Here is a 24,085-nt window from a genome sequence, read left to right as displayed (position 1 = left end):
CTTATTGGTCTCTGCGTGTTCCTTGGATAACTCGGCTATTACATTGGCGACGGGGATCAACTGGAGGTGGAGGAGGAAAGGAGCCAGTATGGGCACAGTAGGAACTGTGGGCCCATTTGACAGCCAGTCCCAAACTTGGGAGGAGTACTGTGAGGTTTTGGATTTTTTTTTCGTGGCTAATGATATCACTGATGCTGGTAAGACAAAGGCTATTTTGCTCAGTTGTTGTGGCCCAGCTACATACAGCTTGTTGAGGAGTTTGGTGAGCCCTGCTACACCTGGGGAAAAGACCTACCCTCAATTAGTCGAGACATTGCGGGCCCATTTCAACCCCAAACCTAGTGAGATCGTGCAAAGGTTCAAGTTCAATACAAGAACTCGACGTCCGGAGGAATCGATTGCTGAATATGTGGCTGAACTTAGGAAGCTTGCACGTGACTGTAATTATGGAGAGTCTCTGTTACAGATGTTGAGGGACCGTTTGGTGTGTGGGGTGAATGATGACAGTATTCAGAGGAGGCTTCTGTCACATGGGGATCTAACCTTTGAGAAGGCCTGGGAAATTTCACAGTCTATGGAAACGGCTAATAAAGATGTTAAGGATATACAGGCCCTGTGGAGAGATGAGGCTGGAGCGGCGGGGCGGAGCAAACCTGGGGAGGCGGTTTACCAGGTGTCTGAGCGGAGATCCACAGTCTCGCCATCTTCGGACCAGCTGTGCTTCAGGTGCAGGGGGCACCACAACCCGGCTGACTGCAGGTTCGCTACAGAGACATGTCATGGTTGTGGTAAGAGAGGCCATATCATGCGGGCGTGTCGGTCCAAGGGAAAACCCGCCCAGAGTCAGTCAGGTCCACGGGGGTCCCACGTGCCGAAGACAGCTAGGGGGAAGTCCCGCAGGGCTCATTTGTTACAGGAGGGGGAGAGTAGTGACTCTGAGTCAGAGCAGGATATGTATGCAATGCACACTCTATGCCTGGTAGGACAGCGTAATCACAAAGTGCCCCCTATTCAACAATCTGTGATGATCAACAGCACCAAGGTCCATTTTGAAGTTGACACAGGCTGTAGTGTTACGGTTCTTAGTCAAAAGCAGTATGTTACGCTGAGGGACCTAGCCGTTATGCCCAATTTGGAGAGATGCCCGATTAAGCTGAAGACATACACCGGGGAGAAGCTTAGGGTTAAAGGCATGGCCCGAGTCACTGTGACCCACAAGACTGTCTCTAAAGTGTTGCCTGTGATCGTAGTGGCTGGCTCAGGCCCAAATCTACTAGGACGGAGTTGGCTCCAGGAATTGGCCATGGAGGTGCACACCGTCCACCGGGTGGAGACTATGAACTACGGCAGGCTGGAGCAGGTCCTTATGAAGCATGAAGCGGTGTTCAAAGATGAGCTGGGGACTCTGAAGGGCGTCAAAGCAGCTATACATGTGGATCCTGAAGCCAAACCGAAGTTCTTCAAACCCAGGTCGGTCCCATATGCGGTTAAACCTTTAGTGGAGGCTGAGCTGGATAGGCTCCTGGAAGCTAAGATCATTGAGCCAGTGACTCATTCAGAATGGGCTGCCCCCATAGTACCCATACTCAAGCCCTGTGGGGGGGTCCGCATCTGTGGGGACTACAAGGTAACTGTCAATCAGGCTTCCAGTGTAGAGCAATATCCCATTCCAAGAGTAGAGGATCTGTTTGCTCAGCTATCTGGAGGAGACAAGTTCTCTAAGCTTGACATGAGCCATGCTTATTTACAAGTGGTTTTGGAGGAGGTCTCAAAGCCATATGTTACTATAAACACACAACGAGGGTTGTATACCTATAACCGACTGCCTTTTGGTGTTTCATCCAGTCCTGCTATTTTCCAGAGGATTATGGAGGGGATCCTCCGAGGGATCCCTCACTGTTGTGTGTTTTTGGATGATATTCTTTTGAGTGGTCCAACAGAGGCGGAGCATCTGAAAACCCTGGAGGAGGTCCTGCAGCGTCTGGAGGACCATGGCCTACGCCTTAAGCGGCAGAAGTGCACCTTCCTGAAGGATGAAGTGATGTATCTGGGGCACATGATTGACAGGAATGGGCTCCGTCCAGTTTCTGAGAAGGTGGCTGCTGTTAAGGATGCACCCACACCTAAGACTGTGTCAGAGCTAAAAGGCTATCTAGGACTGCTGAATTATTATCATCGATTCCTACCTAACCTATCTTCCCTTCTGGATCCTCTCCATTCACTACTCAGGAAAGATGTTCGCTGGGATTGGGGGGCCGCACAGCAAGGGGCTTTTGATCACTCTAAATCTCTTCTACAGTCATCACAGGTCCTGGTGCACTATGACACGAAGAAGGAGGCGATACTGGCTTGTGATGCCTCTCCCTATGGAGTGGGGGCAGTGTTGTCCCATCGGATGCCTGATGGGTCGGAGAGACCTGTTGGGTTTGTATCCCGCACATTAACTGCTGCAGAGAGGAACTATTCACAGCTGGATAAGGAGGGTCTGGCAGTGATGTTTGGAGTGAAGAAGTTTCACAACTATGTGTATGGCCGTAGATTTACCATAGTTACAGACCATAAGCCTCTCCTCAGCCTGTTTAGTGAAGCTAAAATGGTCCCTCAGATGGTTTCACCCCGAGTTCAGAGGTGGGCTGTGACCTTGGGGGCCTATGACTATGTGATGGTTTACAAAACAGGAAAGGATCATGGAAATGCTGACGCTTTGAGCCGCCTGCCGCTGCCAAGAAAGGAGGATGATGGAGTGATGGACCCGGAAGATGAGGGCAGAGTGATGATGCTCGATCACCTGGAGGCACCTCTAGTTACGGACAGACAAGTGGAGAGGTGGACCAGCCGAGACCCTGTTTTGGCCCGGGTGCGTGAGTATGTTGAGAGGGGCTGGCCTAAAGGGGTTATTAATCCCTGTTTTGCTCCCTATTACCAGAGACAGAACGAGCTCAGCATCCAAGGGGGGTGTGTCCTCTGGGGGGCCCGGGTGGTCATCCCTCTGAAGGGACGTCCAGCGGTGTTGCAACAACTGCACCAGTCTCACCCAGGAATGACCCGGATGAAGGGCCTGGCGCGAAGCTACGTCTGGTGGCCACAGCTGGATGCTGAGGTTGAGGGGGTGGTGAACGGCTGTGACACCTGTCAAGTGAACCGGAAGATGCCGATGCAGGCCCCCTTGCACCCCTGGGAGTGGCCAGACAAGCCATGGAGGAGGCTACATGTGGACTATGCAGGTCCATTCATGGGACGCATGTTTCTGGTCATTATGGATGCTCACTCCAAGTGGATGGAGGCCTACCCTCTCCACTCATCAACTACAGCGGCCACCATTGAATGCCTGAGGAACAGCTTCGGCCGGTTTGGATTACCAGAGATGCTGGTCTCTGACAACGGGACTTGCTTTACTAGTAGAGACTTTCAGGAATTCATGGTGCGGAATGGTATCCAGCATGTCACCACCGCCCCCTGGCATCCAGCTTCCAACGGCCTGGCTGAGAGGGGGGTGCAGACACTGAAGGCCCTCTTGAAGAAGAGTGCAGGGGGGTCGGTTGAGACAAAGCTGTCACGTGCCTTGTTCAGTTACAGGATTACACCTCAGTCCACCACCGGCAAATCTCCTGCAGAGCTGCTGCTTGGCAGGAAACTGCGGTCAACTCTGGATCTTCTGCACCCAGATCTTCAGTCGCGGGTGCAACACAAACAGCTGAAGCAGAAGGAACAGCACGATCAGCACGCCAGAGCAAGGAGTCTCCAGGAGGGGGCTCCAGTCTACACCAAGAACTTCAGTTCTGGGCCCACCTGGATACCCGGCACTGTAGAGTGCGTGACTGGTCCGGTGTCATGCACAGTGCTGCTGGGTAGTGGTCAGCGGGTCAGACGACATGTGGACCACGTACGGCATCGTCCAGTTTCCCCATCACCTACCAACGGGGAAGGGGGCTCATGCCTAGACACTCCCAGGGAACTTCCCCGGGCTCGGTGTCTGTCTGCCGTCCCTGAAATGGACATAACAGAGCCCCTCCCAGTTCCCTCTGTAGTGGGGTACGGCCTACCTGAGCTGGGGGTCAACAGAGATGTGTCCCAGCCTTCCCTGCCGACCTCCCCTGTGACTTTGTCCACTCCACCAGCACTGAGGAGGTCTACCAGGGAGACCCGACCGCCAGATTACTTTAGACCGTAGGATATGTTGGACTTTGTTCTCAGGGTTCTGTTCAATGCTGTTTTCAGACTGTCTTTATCAGGGGGGGAAGGGTGTAATATCCTGGCTGGTTTGACTTGTAATGTATTTACCTGTCCACTAGATGGAGACACTAGGGTTCATCTGTACACTATATATAGGTGCTTCCTGTTTCATAGGGGGGTCTCTGAGCAGCCATGTTGGTGGTGCCACAGTCAATTGTTTGGTGTGCTCTACTCCTGTGGAAGTAAACAGTCAACTCGCCTTATTGGTCTCTGCGTGTTCCTTGGATAACTCGGCTATTACACTCGCCCTCACTTCAGCTACTTTGTTCACAAAACTGAATAAAACTATTACAGTCATCATTAGAGGACACAGGTGCAGAGGGGAGAGGAGGGCTGACGATCATATTAATGGTGTTAAAAAGCACTCTAGGGTTTTTTTTGCTTGCAAAGATGATGCATTAGCATTCATGAGCAAAGCATTAAAGTCAGATAGAAGTTCTTTAAGAAATAGCCAATGGAAATTGTCATAGAAATTGTAGTTTCATCACCTCCTTTGTAATTCACCACCTCCCTCAACCTTTCACATAGCTGTGCTAACCTAATTCATGACAGGATGACCTCCAGGAGGTCAACACACCTAGACGTTGTCTACTCCAGAATAACCATCCTTTGTCCCTTTGTCCCTGCAAGAATTACCGCCTTTTCTCATGTCACGTGTCTGTATTCTCGACCACTGTTGATGACGCCTGCCATTTAATATGACGTGTACAATGGATAAGCCAATCACATCCTGGAAGCGTCATACCTGTGTATTGCTTGAATATAAGGCCACGCAAGACCAGGCTGCGGCACTTCACTTGGATAAACCACTCATGTGCGTTGTCCTGAAATCCTTGCGCTCGTACGTTTTCTCAATAAAGACTTAACCTGTTTGAGCGAATCTTGGCAAATCCTTTTTGACTAGATCAGTTAAAAATCTTCTACAGTTGGCGACGGGGATGGGATGAAAAGGGAGGACTGCCTGTGTTGCTTCGGTATCCGAGTGGATGAACTGGTCGGCAGACGTGTCGGATCCATAGTGGGTATTTGGAAAACCAATTTTCTCTCTTGCGCTAGAGCGCACGGTAAGATTATTTCCCCAGTTCTTTCACTGGCTTCCTGAATTCACAGGTACGTTTTGAACGAACCCTCTTATGGTTTTGAGTTGTATTTGCCTTGTTTTCGTTTCGGATTGTGTTGTTGGTCTGGCGTATTGTTGAAAACCAATGAATAGGTGGTGTCGATCTAAGGAGTTGTAACTCAACAATAGCGATGTATAATTGCTGATATTGTATTGTTCTTTGACTTCGTCCTTGTTTCGTTACCGAGGGATTTTGTCTTTCAGAAGTGTGATTTTGGTCTTGTGACTCATTTGCTCCCTTGCAGTTGATGTACAGTTTAGAGTGTTTATCGGCTGTAGTTTAGAACGGTTGAGTTGGTTTGAGTCAATGCGCCAAGGTTATCACAGAAACAGGCTTCCCCTTTTGGCCGGTCGCGGGTGTAATTCAAACCGCATGCAGTTGGGTGTTTCTCAACGGAGGTAGCTACTGGGAGTGATTTGGTGTTTTCCAATCCTTGTTTCTTGGAGAAGCGTCCTTACCCATTTTGTCCCGGGTGGTTGGCTGTAGCTAGGAGCTACTAAAATGTTCCAACCAGATAGTTTGTGTTCCGTGTCCCTGCACGGGGTTGTTTGTCTTTGTTGTTTTGAGAGAGAGAAAGAGAGAGAGAGAGAGAGAGAGGTGTTCCCCACACACTCCTCAACAGGAGAAGTGAGAGGGAGGAGAGAGAGAGAGAGAGAGAGAGAAGGGGGTAGAGGGAGAGGAGGGGGGGGGGGGAACTAAGTGATTTTTTGGGCTTTTCTAAGTCGTTGAGAGTTTTTGGAACAGCCTTGTAGTTGGATCCAGTCTCGATTATTGATATGATCCGAGGGCAGGGTTTTGATTGTAGAGATCATGAGCAAGAACCGATCGGAGAAGTGGAAATGGTCAGGTATAGCGTCTATGATGCCATGGGGGGGGGGGGGGGGGGGATTGGGTGCAGTGATTACCGCTGGAGCCCGAAGGCCCCTTACCACCTTCCCAACCTGATTAGGCTTGCTCTGGTTCCCTACACACTCCTCTACAAGAGGAGTGAGAGGGAGGGGAGAGAGAGAGAGAGACAGAGAGAGAGAGAGAGAGAGGGGGAGAGAGACAGACAGAGAGAGAGAGAGAGAGGTGTTCCCCACACACTCCTCAACAGGAGAAGTGAGAGGGAGGGGAGAGAGAGAGAGGGGCAAAGAGAGAGAGAGAGAGAGAGGGGGAGAGAGACAGAGAGAGAGAGAGGTGTTCCCCACACACTCCTCAACAGGAGAAGTGAGAGGGAGGGGAGAGAGAGGGGGGGGGGGGGGACATTCTCGTAGTTGGATCCAGTCTCGACCATTGATACGATCCATATGGCAGGATTTTGAGTGCAGAGATCATGAGCAAGGGCCGATCGGATAAGTGGAAATGGTCAGGTATAGAGTCTATGATGCCATGTCTACATTTTAAGGACAAAGAAAGCTGGAAGGATAATGGGAAAAACTCAGATTTGGCATCACACACATTTAGTAATGTTATGATTGTTGCCTCAACATCACTGGTCCCATCCTTCATCAATCTTTTAAAAAATATATATTTTTTTATTTATGTATTAAACACTTTCAAAAACTGTCTCAAAATCTTTTTAACAATACAATTCAGAAGACTTTGTAAGAACATTGACAATTATTATTATACCCGTAGGCTCAACAAATGAAGGACATATATTTATATATTTATACATATTCAGATAAACTTGAGCTTTTATAGGTAAAACATTGAGTTTGATGCCATCCTTAGTACGACTCATTGAGGCCCTGCGTGTGTCTTGAACCCAACCGCCTTATCCACTTCCTTTCCGCAGCTCGTCTCTCTGCTTTACTCCAGGTCGGGTTGTGTTCAACCCTCTGGGTCCGGACGTTGTGGAGTCCGTGTTTGGAAAAGTGCCGGACCAGATGGGTGTTGGCTTTTCTGCCAGCCCCGATGTTTTGGCGGTGTGCTGCTAACCGGGTCGCGATGGAGTTTCCCGTTTCCCCGACATACACGATGTTGCACCGCCTGCAACTAATCATGTAAATACAGTTTGTGTGTCTCAAAGTGATACCTCTAGGGAGGAAGAAAGTTTGGCCCGAGTTCCTGTTCGTGGCTGTCCTGCAGCGTCCCGGAGACCTGAGTCGTTTCCCCCGGCGGGGGAAGTTTAGCCCTAACCAAAAGATCCTTTAGATTCGGGTTTCTCATGAAGGCTGAAATGATTTCAATCTCCTCATGGAGTGGTAAGGCAGACATGATCTGATTGAAGTTACGTCTCGATCGATTGATTATTTCCCTTGCGAAAGGAGAGTATGGAGCCACAAAGGGTGTCAATCTTTTGTTAGGGTCTAGTGTTCTGGTTTTACGTGTACCAGTGGTGTAGACTTCCTTTTGGACAGACCGTAGGAAAGCTCTGGAGTAGTTTCTTGGTCTTAGCGCCCGAAAGAGGATAGTAGTGGCCAGATCCCGATCCACCATTCTGGAGCAGATTCTATTGAATCTAATAAGTTGAGATTTAACAATGCCCCTAAAAGTATGTTTCGGATGGAAACTAGAATGGTGAAGGAGAGTATGTGAGTCAGTCGGTTTAAAGAACACTTTGGTATCCAGTATTCCCGTGGTGCAAAAGTCCGGTCCTTTGAACGTTGTAACGTCCAAGAAGTTTACTTCTGAGATACTTGTTGATGCCTTAACTCTGATTGAAGGGTGGTGGGAGTTAAGTTTTTCCACAAATTCCCTAAACTCCCCTTCAGAATAGGGCCAAATACCCCAGATATCATCAAGGAACCGATAGTAGTGTGTTGGGGACTTTGAACATTGGGGTAAGATGGTTTCTTCCCATATAGCCATATAGATATTGGCATTAGCCGGGGCAAATTTCTTGCCCATTGCCGTTCCTTTAGTTTGTAGGTAGTACTTGCCATTAAACTGAAAATCATTACGGGTCAGGCTAAGGTGGAGTAGTTCCAGTATTTGGTTGTCTGGTCGTGTGGGATCTGGGTATTTCTCAAAGATGGCTTTGACAGCTTCCAGTCCCGTGGGTGTCTCGATGTTTGTATATAAGTTATCCACGTCTAAGGTAAACAGGAGGCATGGTTCCTGTAGTCTGGTGTTTCTAACTTTTTCTACAAAGTCATATGTATCCTTTATGTAACTGACATGACGAGAGGATAGGGGGTTCAGGTAGTAGTCCAAGAGTTCTGCTATACGGCAGCTCTCGCTTCCACAATCCGAAACTATCGGTCTTCCTGGGGGTATTACCCGGGGGACCGGCCATGTTTCAGGGTCTTTGTGGATTTTTGGTAAAAGATAGAACAACCTTGGACGTGGGATGTCTTGGTCTGTCAGGTATGACCATTGTTTCTTGGTGATGTATTTGTTCTCTACCATTGAGTAGAGGACCTTTGATATGAGGATGTCCGTTTCTGGGTAAATTGGGTTCTCCAACGGCTGGTAGTAATTGGAGTCTTCCAACTGTCTTTGTGCTTCCTGTATGTATTGGTTTCTGTCCATAATGACTATAGAGCTGCCTTTGTCGGCTGGTTTAATGACTATGGACGTGTTAGAGGAAAGTTCCGTAATAGCTCGTCTTTCACCCTCAGGCAGGTTCTGTGTTATGGGTGTCAATTGTAGTTCTTGGAGGTCCGTTTTGTCCTTCTTGATTAAGTCCAATAGTTCTTTGGGGAGGCATGAAGGGTGTGGTTCCCATGTTGACTTCGGTTGGAATGGAGGGGGTTCAGTTTTTGGAGTGTGGCCAAAATAGGCACCTAATTTTAGGCAACGGTGATAGGAAGAGAGATGTCCCAAAAGGGAAAGCCTGATGTTACTGTTATCTAGGGGGGAAGGAACAAAAGAAAGGCCCTTTTTGAGAACTTTCGTTTGATCCGATGAGAGTGAGTAAGTTTGGGAAAGGTTAATTATTGACTTGTCTGTTATGTTGGAGTGTTGCTCCGTTTGTCCAAGGACAAAAAAGAGCTCCAGAGGTTCCACATGTTCTTTGCTGTCTCTCCCGTCCAGTGGATGTTGTCCCGTTCTGTGTTGAAAAGTCTCTTACTCAAGTAAGGAATGTTGTTGACCATATTTGAGATGATGGAGTTCAGAACCCCCAGGTTTCTTTTATGGTTACTCTGCAGTCTGTCTGAGAAGTTGATATTTGGTATGTAAACCGCCGCATGAGGGAAGGTTGCGTGTGCTGCCTGGAGAAGCTTTTTAAGAGAGTTATCCAGGGAGACTGGCGATTTGTTCTCCTTATCATTGAGGCCAAAGCTCAGGAGAACTATGTCCACGTGGTCCGTAGTCGGAGTTTTTTGTCTGAGAATGTGAGTTGCATGGTTAATTTTGGCCCCCGGGAAGCTATCGACCTGGATCCGTTTATCATCAACTGGAGGCAACCTGCTAATATTTGAGTCACCCATTATAATGATCCTTCTAGTAGGATTTAGAGACCAGTTGTTTTTCTTGTCACCGTGATGTTCATGTCGTTCAAACAATTCCCTCGGAGGGGTTGGACTTAAGTTGAAATCTGCCCTGGTTAATGGCCTAGAGTACAGAGTAAAAGTACACACACAGATCAGATTATGTTTATGCAGTACAATGCTCCATGGATAGGACTGGCTCTGCGTGCTACTAACCCTTTTCTGCTTCCCCTCTCCCTAGTGCCTCTCTCTCTCCCTCCTACCTTCTAACCAGGTCCAGTGGAGGCCCCACTGTCACCTGCAGACCACCCTGAGTCCGATAGATACCCCAGTGTCTGCAGTGGGTGTCCAGTACAGCCACTGACCCCGCCGTCCTCCTCCCTAGAGTCTCTCCCTCTGAGACTCTAACCAGGTCCTGTGGACACCCCGGCCAGGCCACCCTGTAGCAGGCCCTGGAGACTCAGCTCGGGTGGGACCTATGCCCCCCCTCACATTCCACTCTGTAAAGCGCATTGTGTTGCCTCTGTGTATGAAATGCGTTATACAAATAAAGTTTGATTTGAAGATCTTCCAAAAGGTGAACTACTTGAGGAGCTATTTCCATTGATTCAGAGTTGATACTAAGTACTTAAACTTAGTATTTACTAAGACTTAGTAATCTATGAGAGGATGGATGGGTGTATGTATGTATGTATGTATGTATGTATGGGTGGATGAATGGGTGGGTGGACAGGTGGGTGGATGGATGGGTGGGGGGATGGATGGATGGATGGATGGATGGATGGATGGGTGGGTGGGTGGGTGGGTAGATGGATGGGTGGATGGATGGGTGGATGGATGGATGGGTGGGTGGGTGGGGGGGATGGATGGATGGGTGGATGGACAGGTGGATGGATGGGTGGATGGACGGGTGGGTGTGTGGGTGGATGGATGGGTGGATGGATGGGTGGATAGATGGATGGGTGGGGGGGTGGATGGTGTTATAGAATTTACATCTGGCCTCAAGACCTTCCTATTCCAAACACCTTAAACCTTTGTTCTTTCTCTCCTTTTGTAACTCACCACCTCCCTCAACCGTTCACATAGACAGGGTGGCCTCCAGGAGGTCCACACACCTAGAAATGTCTACTCCAGAATAACCATCCTTTGTCCCTTTGTCTCCAAGAAATTGCCGCCTTTTCTCATGTCACATGTCTGTATTCTCGGCCACGCCTGCCATTTCATATGACGTACAATGGATTAGCCAATCACATCCTGGAAGCGCCGTACCTGTGTTTTGCTTGAATATAAGGCAGCACAAGATCAGGAGGCTTCACTTCTTTGGATAAACCACTCTTGTTGCGTTGTCCAGGAAGTCCTTGCGCTCGTATATGTTTTCTCAATAAACCAGACTTAACCTTTTGAGCGAATCTTGGTAAATCCTTTTTGACTAGATCAGTTAAAATCCATTACAGTTGGCGACGGGGATGACGAAATGGGAGGACTGCCTGTTGTGTTGCTTCGGGATTCCAGTGGATGAACTGGTCGACAGACGTGTCGGTCCATAGTGGGTTCGGAAAGTCAGTTTTCTCTCTTGCGCCAGAGCGCACGCTGAGATTATTTCCTCAGTTCTTCCACTGGCTTCTTGAACTCACAGGTACGTTTGAACGAACCCTCTTATTGTTCTGAGTTGTATTTGCCTTGCTTTCGTTTCGAATTGTGTGGTTGGGCTGGCGTATTGTTGGAAACAAACTCCCCGGGGGGGGGAGTAGGTGGTATCGATCTAAGTAGTTGTAACTCAACAATAGCGATATATGATATTGTATTGTTCTTTGACTTCGTCCTTGTTTCGTTACTAGGGGTTTTGCCTTTCAGTAGAAGTGTGATTTTGGTCTTGTGACTCATTTGTTCCCCTGCAGTTGATGTACAGTTTAGGTTGTTGATCGGTTGCAAGCCGTTGTATGTTTTCTCAACAAAGGTAGCTACTGGGAGTGATTTGGTAGTGTCCGATCAGCGTTTCTTGGAGAAACGTTTTCCCCTTTATCCCGGGTGGTTGGTATAGCCTAAACGAGTTTTAGCTTCCACCCAAGGGCTGGTGGTTCAGCCGGGCAGGCATATGCTTTTTGTTTGTTTTAACGTAGGCCTTTGTTCGTCCTTTGTGTTCCGTGTCCCTACACGGGGTTGTTCGTTTTGTTGTTTACTGTTTGAGCTTCGGCTCTTGCCTTGTATTGTTTGTTAAGTGCGCCTATTATCCAGGTAAGTATTGTTTACATTTTCGACACTATTTCGACTGCCATAAATCGTAACTGCTAGGTTTCCGGTAGCTGGTTGTCTGGGAGACAAAGGAAACGCCAACAACTACTCCGCTCTCCCGGTGATCCCGCCCGAGCCAGAGGGACAACAAAGGACCAGTTGCTGGGTGAGTTACTTAGCGGTTTAATGTGTCTTTGTTTCTTTCGATATTGTTTCTATTTCCTGTGTATTTGAGTTTCATTGCTATTTTAGATTGTATTCTTGTGCATTATGGGTTCCACTACTAGCTCATCGCTTGATATTCTTAAATTGTCTGGTCCAGCTAAAATTGTTGCCCTAAAGTATTCTGCTAGTGCCTGTTGGCAGATTCTACTATGGAATAAGCATAGCAGTTTTCCGTCTCCATCTGGTACGCTTAGCGTTAAAGCCTTGGCCAACGTTAGGGCTCAACTAGAAGCGTTTGAGAAAACTAAGTTGGGGAGGAAAAGTGGTAATGCCATCGATTGGGCTGCATTTAAAATTTGGGAGTCAGTAGCGCGGGAAGGATTTTTGAGGTCAGAGAAAAAATACAAAGAAACTGTACAGCCAACGGCGTCTCCGCCGCTTCCCCCATTGAGTCACTCTGATTTAAAATTAGATCTGTCCCCCTCGACTCGTTGCCCCGTGCTCACACCACCCAACCAGGCTGTTGTTCTTCCCCCTTTTCATGCTCCCGCCATTATTAGCCACGTCCCTTCTCTCTCGCCTCTACAATACGAATTAAGCGCGCCCCTTTCTACGAGAGATTACACCAAACAAGAACAGATCAGGAAAGAAGAATTGGCTAGAGCTATATCTGAGGCTAAGTTTAATTTGGAACAACTGCAAATGGCTAGAGATAGTCTGGAGGGACCGCAAATACAAGCCCCATTGATACGCTGCCCAAATCCTGTTCCTCGCCCTTCTCAAATAAATGATGCAGCTGGTTACGCGGCCTGGACTCCAGAGATTAGGGTTTATAGACCGTGGCGTTCTGATGAACTGCGAGTTTTAAAATCTTTTTAACAGTTTAGTTCGAATGTATGAGCCTCACACGGAGGAAATCGCCATGATCATACGACAAGTGCTTGGTTTAAAATGGGTTGATATGAAAGATCCGTTTGACATTACGTTACCTTTTTCTCATGTCGATTTTACTGGCCAAAACGCTGCGCTGTTGAACAGAATCAAAACTCGATTCCCTAAAAAGATGGATTGGGACCGTATCACATATTGCAAACAAAAATCCGATGAACAGTTCGAGAAGTTTTGGGAACGGTTAGAATCAGTCTTCGCCGGACACAGTGGCATGGACAAAGCGAATGCCGATTATAAAAAGATTTTGAAAAAACAGTTAATGAATAACTCTCTCTCCTCTTTGTCCGACCAAGTTAGGTTGACGTGCCACACCTGGGAGTCAACTTCTCTCAAGGAAGTTGTTGACCATTTCCGCTATGCGGAGCGTCTTCGTGATCACATTGAAAAGAGGGAGTTGAAAAAAATGAAGCTAGGTGCAGCCAGATTACAAGCTGCTCAGTTGAGACAGCTGGAAGACAGAAATGATGATGCATGTTTTCATCCGACTATCGCTAGCCAGTTGTAGTTGTTCCAAATTAAACTTAGCCTCAGATATGGCTCTAGCTTATGCCAAAAGACAAGTGTGAGTTTGATGCATCCAACTAGATCATTTACAGTTAATAATAACAGTCTGTGGTCTACTTTGAACAGTAATATATGCTGCACACAGTGTAAGTAGTATTGAGGATACACTGGTGAGTTAACAAACGCAAAAGGAACATTGCAACCAGAAGACAGATTATTTGCGCTGTGAAACCGAAATAAAATCCGCATTGTTGATCAGTCTAACGTTATTTATCTTAGTAGGTGTCCAACAAAGCCTGTTGAACACTGAAACGTTACTGTTCTGGGAACATTTGTCAGTTGCGGTGATATAAAGGAATCGAGCGGAATACCACTGCAATAACTGATAATTAGACAGATCAATTAAATCATTATATATAGCTCATTTCATATACAAAGGCAACACAATATGTTTTACAGAAAGGGGCAGGGGATGTAGCCTACATATAGCCTACTGATCCTACTAATATGTGGCAGACTGCATGCGTAGCGCAGCGATTCAACATAATCCAAGGAATTTGGAGAGAGGGCCGTGCACCAAGACTCGCACAGCGGTCAAGGGGGAGCCTAATCTGAAGTCCGGAGACGTAACAGGTCATGCAGTCAATGGATCTCGTTTTGAATGTTATTGTAATGCCCTTTCAGAATGTTTTGCAGAATTACAATTCTTTGGTGTTGTAAATTATGAAAGGAAAATAATAACTTGACTTAATATGTTCACCTCCACCCACCCCGAAATGTAGTCATAATTTAAGCACAATAGCCTCTATGCGCAGCACAACGCTGCAATAAGACCTTAGGATTCAGTACACAGGTGTGTTTGATCATGTTAAGATCTCATTGTGAGTAGCTGTGTTTTCTATAATAAATACATGACAAAAAGTCATCCCTGGACTGTTATTATTAACTGTTAATGATCTAGTTGAGGATGCATCAAACTCACACTTGTCTTTTGGCATAAGCCTACGGTAGCATCCCTCTCCCAGCACCCGGCTGCGCAGAGGTTTTGCATACGGTTGGACTTTGCTAGATTTACCGCAAGGTCGGGAATTGTACGCATTTCCCGGTTAATGTGCACAATCCCCGACCTTGCGGGAGATGTGAGAAATACTAACCAATTTCTCACATCTCCCGCAAGGTCGGGGAATGTGCACATTACCCGGGAGATGTGAGAAACGCACATGTTTCTCCTACATTACCCGCGAGGTCGGAGAATGTGCACATTAACCGGGAAAAGCTCACATTCCCCGTTTTCTCACATTCACCGTAACATATATATATGTGTGTGTGTGTGTGTGTGTGTGTGTGTATGTGTGTATGTATGTATATATATGTGACCGCCGTTGGTAATTTGGTCCTCAACTAGGCATTTTCATTTTTCAGTTTTTTACAGATTATGAAAGTGCAGATTGTAAGCTTTCAAATGAGGTCTCATACATTGAAATCTGAACATATTTGAAGAAGATATGCTTATTTGAATGCTAGTACTGCCAAATCAACTTAGCTGAGAAATCTCCCTCCAAAGTTCTCCAACATTTCACACCTCTGACTGCCAGGTAATGGGCGTGAACAATAGCCTGGTAACCGCACCCCCAGCCACTCCCCCACTGGAGGATCTGTCATTATCTGTCAGAGTGGCTGTCAACTTGGGGTATTACCTGAGAGGCTGCCAAGTGAGGTGCTCTCTCACTGATGACCCCACACTCTTTGAGTCAGTATTAATCTTGTGTTGTGAATGCAGTTAAGAACAATATGAGATGAAGTTCAAATTTAACGTTCTTTATTGTCACATACATGATATAAAGTACAAGCATAAGTAGTTGAGTGTACAAAAAAAGGCAACCGTCTAAGTGTTAAAGTGTACAGTCAGTTGTCTGTTTTAGAGACAAGGTGCATAGTGTTCATTGTGATCAAGTGTACAACAAAGTAATAACAGTCCCCAGCTCAATACTCAAGGTAATAACAACAGTACTCAGCTCAGTATTCAATATTCTAACAATGCAGTCTGTGCAAGTGTGGGCAAGTCTGTGCAAGAGAACAAGCAACGCTTCAGTATACAAACAGGAAAACAGGAAAGGCTGTGGCCTTTCTCCTGCATTGCTGTCCGTCCTGATGATCTGCAGTGAATCTACAAGCGGACAGTCTTGTTCTGAGCTGCTGTGGAGTTTGGCGGGGGACATGTGACGTCTCGTCCCTCATCAGAACAGAACTCTCTGATCTTGTCAAAGAGATACGTCTGTCTGGCCATGTCCAGTCCGGGTGGGGCTTGCACAAGAAGACCTTCTCTGGGGGGCAGGACATCAGGCTTGCGCCGGTGCATCACAGTGTTCTCTGGCCACAACCATGCCAGGTCTCTCAGCATCAAAACTGCAATAGAATAGAAGGAGGAAAATACATTAAACTATTGCCCACAGTACTGGCACTCCATATAGATACAATAGTACCAGAATGTGTTGATTAAATAGACTAGCTAATGCATGATAGGATGAACGTATTCTCACCTGTTGTGCAAAATCAAAGCTGTAGTGCAGTGATCTTCTTGCTGGCTGGTATGAAGGGAGAGCTGCAATTCCTTACAAGCTGGAGCTGGTTTTTGCTCATCCTGTAAACAAAACAAAGAAAAAGGTGTCAGACTACCATAGCTCTCATGCTCTCTCATTCTGTTTCTCTCTATAATATAGCTACCTAGCTAGATATTAGCTACCACGCTGGCTAGTTTAGGAACAAAGGGCTAGCTCAGCTAACTAGCATGTTGGCTAACGTTAGCTAGCTAGCCTTTGTTAGTTTGTTATGCTAGCTAGACTTAGTCACTTGTTTAGAAAGGAGCTTCTGCTAAACGACTAACGTTAATGTAATGTAAACAGCACAGATAGTATAAAGATCAGCTTACCCCAAAGCAAAGCAGAATGCTTGGCGGTGGTGTGAATCTGGTACGTCGTTCGACGCAACTCTGCGCTTGGTAGCAGCTTGCTTTGTTACAGTCATCTCTGTATCACAGGTCATCAAGAATAAACTCCGTGTACGAACGAGTCCTGCTCTGCTGGAGTTTTAGCTGCTCTTCAAACTCTTTCCATGTCCTGGATGCCATCCCCGTCTTCTCTTTAGCAAACGCTGGAGCATCCATGGTTAAACTTGGGACAGTAAAATAATTGAATGTAAACAGCCGGCGTGTGGGAAGGGTGGGGGGCAGAGAACCCGGAAGCAATAGCCGGAAGCAATAGCCAATGAAAACAAATCATGCTAATCGATCTGCCCGCCCCCAAGCCCGGCTCGAAATCAGCTAAAAACGAGCTTAGTTTGCAGACTAATTAAACGTATTTCGTGAACCTAAAACTGTTGTCTGTTATAGTAAGTAGGTTCTTCACAACTTCAACTTTGGTAATACACCAAAAAACAAAAAACGAAAAAAAACGTTTTTTTATATATTTTGCCCTCTAGCGCATTTCGGGGTTTGCCGAGTTGCGGACCAAATCACCAGCCGCTGTCACATATGTGTGTGTGTGTGTGTGTGTGTGTGTGTGTGTGTGTGTGTGTGTGTGTGTGTGTGTGTGTGTGTGTGTGTGTGTGTGAGCATACCTATCCAGATGGACACAGAGACGGTGAGGGCGCTGCGTGAGGTGCGGTGCTGTAGAGACTTCAGAGGGTAGACGGTCACATAGCAGCGGTCCACACTCATCACTGACAGGGTCACACAGGTAGCCTGGGCTGTCGTCTGCAACACACAGAATGGAATGTATATGTATGTATGTGTGTGTGTGTGTGTACATGGATATGTGTAATTGATATATAAAATTTAGCTTGCTCCCCTCATGCCACTGCAGACTCAAACACCATTGTTTCAAACATCCACCCCTTCATCTTTATCTCAATGACTGCTACAAGTTCCTTGGATAGCCTGGCTCCAGCCCCTGGATCTGAATTTTCAAATTTTCTAAATGTGATTGAGGATCTGAAAAGGCTCTCGTCCAGAGTGATTTCTTGGTTGGAATTCCAGCCAGGCCAATCAGAGTCCTTTGAATGCGATCAAGGAATTGAACTGTGATCAGGGGATGAACTAATCATGAAGACTCCTTCAGCATCGTCCCTCTGGGGAAAGGGCTGTGATGGGAGCCTGTTCAGTGCAGGGTTAGAGTTAGAATAATGACGTGAAACAAAGAATGAGTAAATATGAAGACTTTTGTTGAGAACAAGATTCCCACATCCGGGGTGTGAGTAGAGAAAGCTGATAGAGTGGGATGGACAAGATTGGCCAACTATGACAACTATCCTCTCTCCAACAACTAATGCCATTTTTACTATTTTTGTATAAAGATATATTATTTGTTTGTGTGTGTATAATACAGTCTGTGTGGGTGTGTTCTGGGGGGGGGGTATTATCTCAAGGATATAGTTGAATTTCCTTCCATTGTGAGTGTGTGTGTGTGTGTGTAAAACAAGCCTGAAGACTTTTCTTTTTGCCACTGCTTTCTAAGAGGAGCTATGTTTATCAGTATACTGCACTGTAACTTTTATTCCTGTATTCTATTTGTCCTGCTTTTTGTTTAAATGTCTATAATGACTTGCTTTTTGTTTTAATGCTTTTAATTTGTCCTGCCTTTTGTTTTAAATGTCTATTATGTCTTGCTTTTTGTTTTAATGCTTTTAATGTCTCATGTAAAGCACCTTGAATTGCCCTGTGGCTGAAATGTGCTATATAAATAAACTTGCCTTGCCTTGCCTTGCCTTGCCTTGCCTTGCCTTGCCTTGCCTTGTGTGTGTGTGTGTGTGTGTGTGTGTGTGTGTGTGTGTGTGTGTGTGTGTGTGTGTGTGTGTGTGTGTGTGTGTGTGTGTGTGTGTGTGTGTGTGTGTGTGTGTGTGTGTGTGTGTGTGTGTGTGTGTGTGTGTGTGTGTGTGTGTGTGTGTGTATATATCCACCTGTTGAAGGTAGTTGACTAGTCGGCACATGAAGTCTCCAAACACCCAGCTGGGCAGTGGGTAGAGCGTGGCAGTGAACGGGACGCAGCACACCAGGAACAAGATGTCTGTGACGGCCAGATTCACTGGAAAACAGCCAAAACTAATGAGCACTCTTTCACAATTACACACTTACAATTATTGCCATTAGATCTGATCATAAATGTGGTTTCAACCTTACTATACTGTAAGCTTTCATTATTAAGTATTTATGTAACAGTAATGTTATTTCTGACATAACTATGGTGGGGTATGTACAACTTGTTGGACTTCAATCGGCCCAGTTGGTTCTATTGGTAAGATAACAGTAAAAGAGTCTTGTAGACATGGCAGGATGATTACACTGTAGGGCCATTATACGATGGGTAGTTCCGACTTCACATCATGTTAAGGACACCAAAGGCCTTAAATATCTTCATCATCACGCCTCTGTGTATTGAGTCAAATGCCTTTTTGTAATCGTTAAAACAGTATCGCAGTCAGGTTGTTCCTTTTCCAAACTACAGGACCCGTGTCACGCAGTATTGAAGAGAAGCTGTTTGGCCTCATTCAGTACCTTGTGATTCTCTAAAGTCAGCTCGTGTTCGAAGCTTCGGTGTGCATCCTCCACTTTTTCACGTGCCACCATGACCTCCAGATGCCTGGACCTCAGGGAGATTCTGTTCTTCTCCATCACCGGCACACACATCCTAGTCACCTCCACATTCGCAGCAACAAACTGCCTGTACTTTATATAAGCTCCTTCTCCTCCTTCTCCTCTGTACCCAGCAGCTGAAAGTGATTCCTCAGCTCTACTGTGTACTTGGCTTGAAGGCCAGGGTTGGCCAAGAACCCAGTCATATCAGATCTTCGGGCTTGGCTTGGGGACCCTGATGCTCAGTCACACTCCAGGCTGTGAGTGCTGGACCCTGAGCCACCACCTGCAGAGGTCACTGGACAGATGCTGCACCAGAATGCTATGCAGCACTGGACATGATCACTGGACCCCTTCCACCCGGGCTATGGCCTCTTCACACCACTCACCTCTGGCAGGAGGCTGCGGTCGTCAAAGACTAAAACTGTTTAACACAGGGACAGCTTTATCCCTATGGCCATCGGCCTTATCAAGGTTCCCCTCTGACCCTCTCCCCCGCCCCCTGCAATTTTTGCCAGTTGCACTGCTAGTTTTTGTTTGCACTTGTCCATTGTTTTATTGTTGTAAAGCACCACTGTGTCACAAAAAAATCCTATGTATGTATAGTACAAATGGCAATAACTAATTCTGATTCTGATAACGCGCACGATAGGCTAACAACCTCCTGTGTCAGTAGCCTCTCAACTCTATTAGCCTCATTCTTCAATGAAAAATTTCAGAAAATTAGACAAGCAGTCAATGCCTCCATATCAAGTACAGGATATATATTGTCCCAGTTCCCAATTAAAATCAATACCATGACACAATTTTATCCGATCCGATATGCAGACGACACACAAATGTATTTCACCATATCACCAGGGGACTATAATCCCATAGAAGTGCTGAGTAAGTGCACTGAACAAATCAACAATTGGATGTGCCAGAACTTTCTTCAACTAAACAAAGATACAACTGAATTAATTGTTTTTGGAGCCAAAGAAGAACAATTAAAAGTCAGCGCTCAGCTCTAATCAGTAATGCTAAAAACCACAAACAAAGTCAGAAATCTTGGTGTAGTCATGGACTCAGACCTGAATTTCAACAGTCACATTAAGACAATTACAAAGTCAGCCTACTATCACTTGAAGAATATATCAAGGATTAAAGGATTTATGTCTCAGCATGATTTGGAAAAACTTGTCCATGCGTTTATCTTCAGTAGACTTGACTACTGTAACGGTGTGTTTACAGGTCGCTCTAAAAAATCAATCAGACAGCTGCAGCTGATTCAGAACGCTGCTGCTCGAGTCCTCACTAAGACTAAGAAAGTAACTCCAGTTCTGAGGTCTTTACACTGACTTCCTGTCTGTCAAAGAATTTACTTAAAAATACTGCTGTTGGTTTATAAAGCACTGAATGGTTTAGGGCCAAAATATATTTCTGATCTGCTGCTACGTTATGAACCATCCAGACCTCTCAGGTCATCTGGCAGAGGCCCGTCCCCAGAGTTAAAACAAAACATGGAGAAGCAGTGTTCAGTTTTTATGCTCCACATATCTGGAACAAACTTCCATTAATTGAAACTGACCATTAATTTTACAATTTTCTGTTATGTATTTAAGAAAAACAGGCAAAAAAAACATCTAAAATGTGATTGGGCCAGCTCAGGCATCAAAGGTACAGTACAATTTTTATGAGAGGTTTCATTTGCTGTGTGTGCTTGGCGCAACCCTGTTACCAAAATTCAGGAACCTGAAAACAGTATATTTTAAAATATTTTTCAGTAAATCCTTATACCATTAAGTAAAGAAAGTCAAATTCACCATGAATACTCACTCATTTCAAATAAAATGGGATTATACACATTTAATTTTATGCAACCCTCCCTGTTACTCTCATGCAACCCTGTTACTTAAATTATGGTAACAGGGTTGCAAATCCATGCGAATGTTAGCTTTTACCTCAGGAACAGATGCTAGCTGATTAATGTTTGTTATGAATAAAAAAATAAAAAAGATTTGTCTTATTCTAATAATATGAGTAACAGGGTTGCAATAGTTAGAGTGACACAGTCAGTCAATGCTGAAAAGATTTGAAAAATATGAAAAGTTGAAGAGAGGACTTAACTTTGGTTTTGCCATTTCTTTAGCTAATGTCTTGATGATGTAATTTCCTGTGTGACACGTAACTCACAGTTTTTTCTCTTCCTCTGCTAGGCTAAATAGGTTTAAGTAATAGGGTTACATGCATGTTGTGGGACACAACTTAAGTTTATTATTACAACTATTTAAAATATGTTGAATAATAATAATAATAAAACAATTATGAGAGACATAGATCAAGAAAAAAATAGCAAGAAAAGTAAATTTAAAACATATTTTTAATGTTATATTTGACATGCAAGTTGGTCAACAAGAAGGCGGGACAAGAGCACAATGCTGTTTTGGGGGGTGCATGAGAGTTATTAGTTTTTTTTTTTTTAATATTTCGGGATAATTTTTTCAACAACTACATTTATTTTTGGTCTCAGGACAAGTATAAATTACATAACAATGTCATGTTTTGTTTATATTATATGACATTTCATGGCTGGGACTGAAAATGTCCTCCAATTCTGGAATGGCCCGTAAGTAGTTCCGCTTCCTGAATCCCCTCTGCGGATTGATCTACACATCTACAACGGTGGCGTCAATACAAGTCAATGGATTTCATAAAATGATCAATAAAACCCTACAGGATTCATACTTTGCGGCGAATTTGATGTCAGAACACCAACGGACACCAATTACTCCCTCGGTGAGCTTCTTGTGTTTGAAATCGAGAGTTTAACATGTTTTTGAATGATTTTTCACGGTGCCCACCTACATCCATTGTATGACCTAAACGGTGGTAGAGCAATGATCAGACTTTCTCAAAAGTGCTAGTTTTGTCAACTTTTTGATCTGAACCATTGTATATGATCATAAGTAACCTTAAAACAGGGCTAAACATGATAAATGTACTTTTATAATGTGTTTTTTCTTGCATTTCATTTTATATGACCTTTTATAATGTGTTTCTTGCACTTTGTCTTGATGCTTTTAATGTCTCATGTAAAGCACTTTGAATTGCCTTGTTGCTGAAATGTGCTATACAAATAAACTTGCCTTGCCTTGCATTGCATGTCAGTTTGAAGTATTGAGGTATTGAAGATCTGTACAGAGAGAGGTCAAGGGTGAGTGGGAGGATAGCAGCAAGGAGAATGAGGCTGGCTGGGCACTGCTACAAACACTGTGAGCTTCCAGACAGGAAGCTGGTGTTATAGGAGCCATCTTCATGGCGCGGACGCACGTCGCGAGGACGTCCTACCAGCCTGTGAGGAAGGCTAGCCAGCAGTCTGTGAGGAAGGCTAGCCAGCAGCCTGTGAGGAAGGCTAGCCAGCAGCCTGTGAGGAAGGCTAGCCAGCAGCCTGTGAGGAAGGCTAGCCAGCAGTCTGTGAGGAAGGCTAGCCAGCAGCCTGTGAGGAAGGCTAGCCAGCAGTCTGTGAGGAAGGCTAGCCAGCAGCCTGTGAGGAAGGCTAGCCAGCAGTCTGTGAGGAAGGCTAGCCAGCAGCCTGTGAGGAAGGCTAGCCAGCAGCCTGTGAGGAAGGCTAGCTAGCAGTCTGTGAGGAAGGCTAGCCAGCAGCCTGTGAGGAGGACTAGCCAGCAGCCTGTGAGGAGGGCTAGCCAGCAGTCTGTGAGGAGGACTAGCCAGCAGTCTGTGAGGAGGGCTAGCCAGCGGTCTGTGAGGAGGGCTAGCCAGCGGTCTGTGAGGAGGGCTAGCCAGCAGTCTGTGAGGAGGACTAGCCAGCAGCCTGTGAGGAGGGCTAGCCAGCAGTCTGTGAGGAGGACTAGCCAGCAGCCTGTGAGGAGGGCTAGCCAGCGGTCTGTGAGGAGGGCTAGCCAGCGGTCTGTGAGGAGGGCTAGCCAGCGGTCTGTGAGGAGGGCTAGCCAGCAGTCAGTAAGGAAGGCTAGCCAGTGGTGGTAGCTGAAAGCAGAGTAGCGTGCAGAAGCAGCACTAACTACAAGCACTACCACCACTGATCAGCTGCACTAACGTATCTCGCAGTCCTGTGTACAAACACACTCACACACGTTTAGCGTTGCTAAATTAAGACGTAACGCGGACGCTAGCTATCAGCTTGCGAGGTCAGAACTACCCATTGTATAAGTGATGGTGGTGAGGCTAAACACTTTCCTCAGTTCCTCCAGGAACAATGGAAAAAAAAGAAAGAATAAATGAGCAGACTCTGCATGGCTCAGGATGGTTCACCCATTACATATAAGGAATGTGACTTCCGTTATGCGTGTTGATGGTGGTGACATAGCAGCAGTAGCCTACAGTACCTATGTAGAAGTTGGTGACAGTCTTCATCTGCTGGTGCTTGGTGACCACATGGATGACCAGGGAGTTTCCCAGCAGGCCCAGCAGCATGATCAGGCAGAAGAAGGTGGGCACCAGCCAGGCGTCCACCAGCAGCGGCGGCCCCTGGCCCTCCAGAGGGGCCGACTCGTTACACAGGGACCCGCCTCTGACGGGCCGGCAGTCCAGGGCTCCGGCAGGCGTGGGGGGCCCCGTCATCACTAGACCACTAACACAACAACACGGTCCACCACGTCATCACCAGACCACTAACACAACAACACGGTCCACCACGTCATCACCAGACCACTAACACAACAACACGGTCCACCACGTCATCACCAGACCACTAACACAACAACATGGTCCACCACGTCATCACCAGACCACTAACACAACAACACGGTCCACCACGTCATCACCAGACCACTAACACAACACGGTCCACCACGTTATCACCAGACCACTAACACAACAACACGGTCCAACACGTCATCACCAGACCACTAACACAACAACATGGTCCACCA

At 46.2% G+C, this 24,085-nt stretch overlaps 1 protein-coding gene across 1 annotated transcript in view; it reads right to left on the bottom strand.

Moving 5' to 3' along the window:
• kiss1rb (KISS1 receptor b) overlaps positions 1–23,774 on the bottom strand; it is a gene marked incomplete at both ends in the record, with an annotated part of 42,677 nt that extends 18,903 nt beyond the window's left edge. The window contains 3 exons of the mRNA XM_084456904.1: positions 17,183–17,318; positions 18,521–18,645; positions 23,540–23,774. Of these exons, the coding sequence (XP_084313030.1) occupies positions 17,183–17,318; positions 18,521–18,645; positions 23,540–23,774 (496 nt within the window). The remainder of the gene's footprint in view (positions 1–17,182; positions 17,319–18,520; positions 18,646–23,539) is intronic.
• Positions 23,775–24,085: the final 311 nt, after the last annotated feature.

This window comes from Borostomias antarcticus, assembly GCF_949987555.1.
Source record: "Borostomias antarcticus genome assembly, chromosome: 23".
Classification (NCBI taxonomy): Eukaryota; Metazoa; Chordata; class Actinopteri; order Stomiiformes; family Stomiidae; genus Borostomias; species Borostomias antarcticus.
This window is presented reverse-complemented; position numbering and strand designations above follow the sequence as displayed.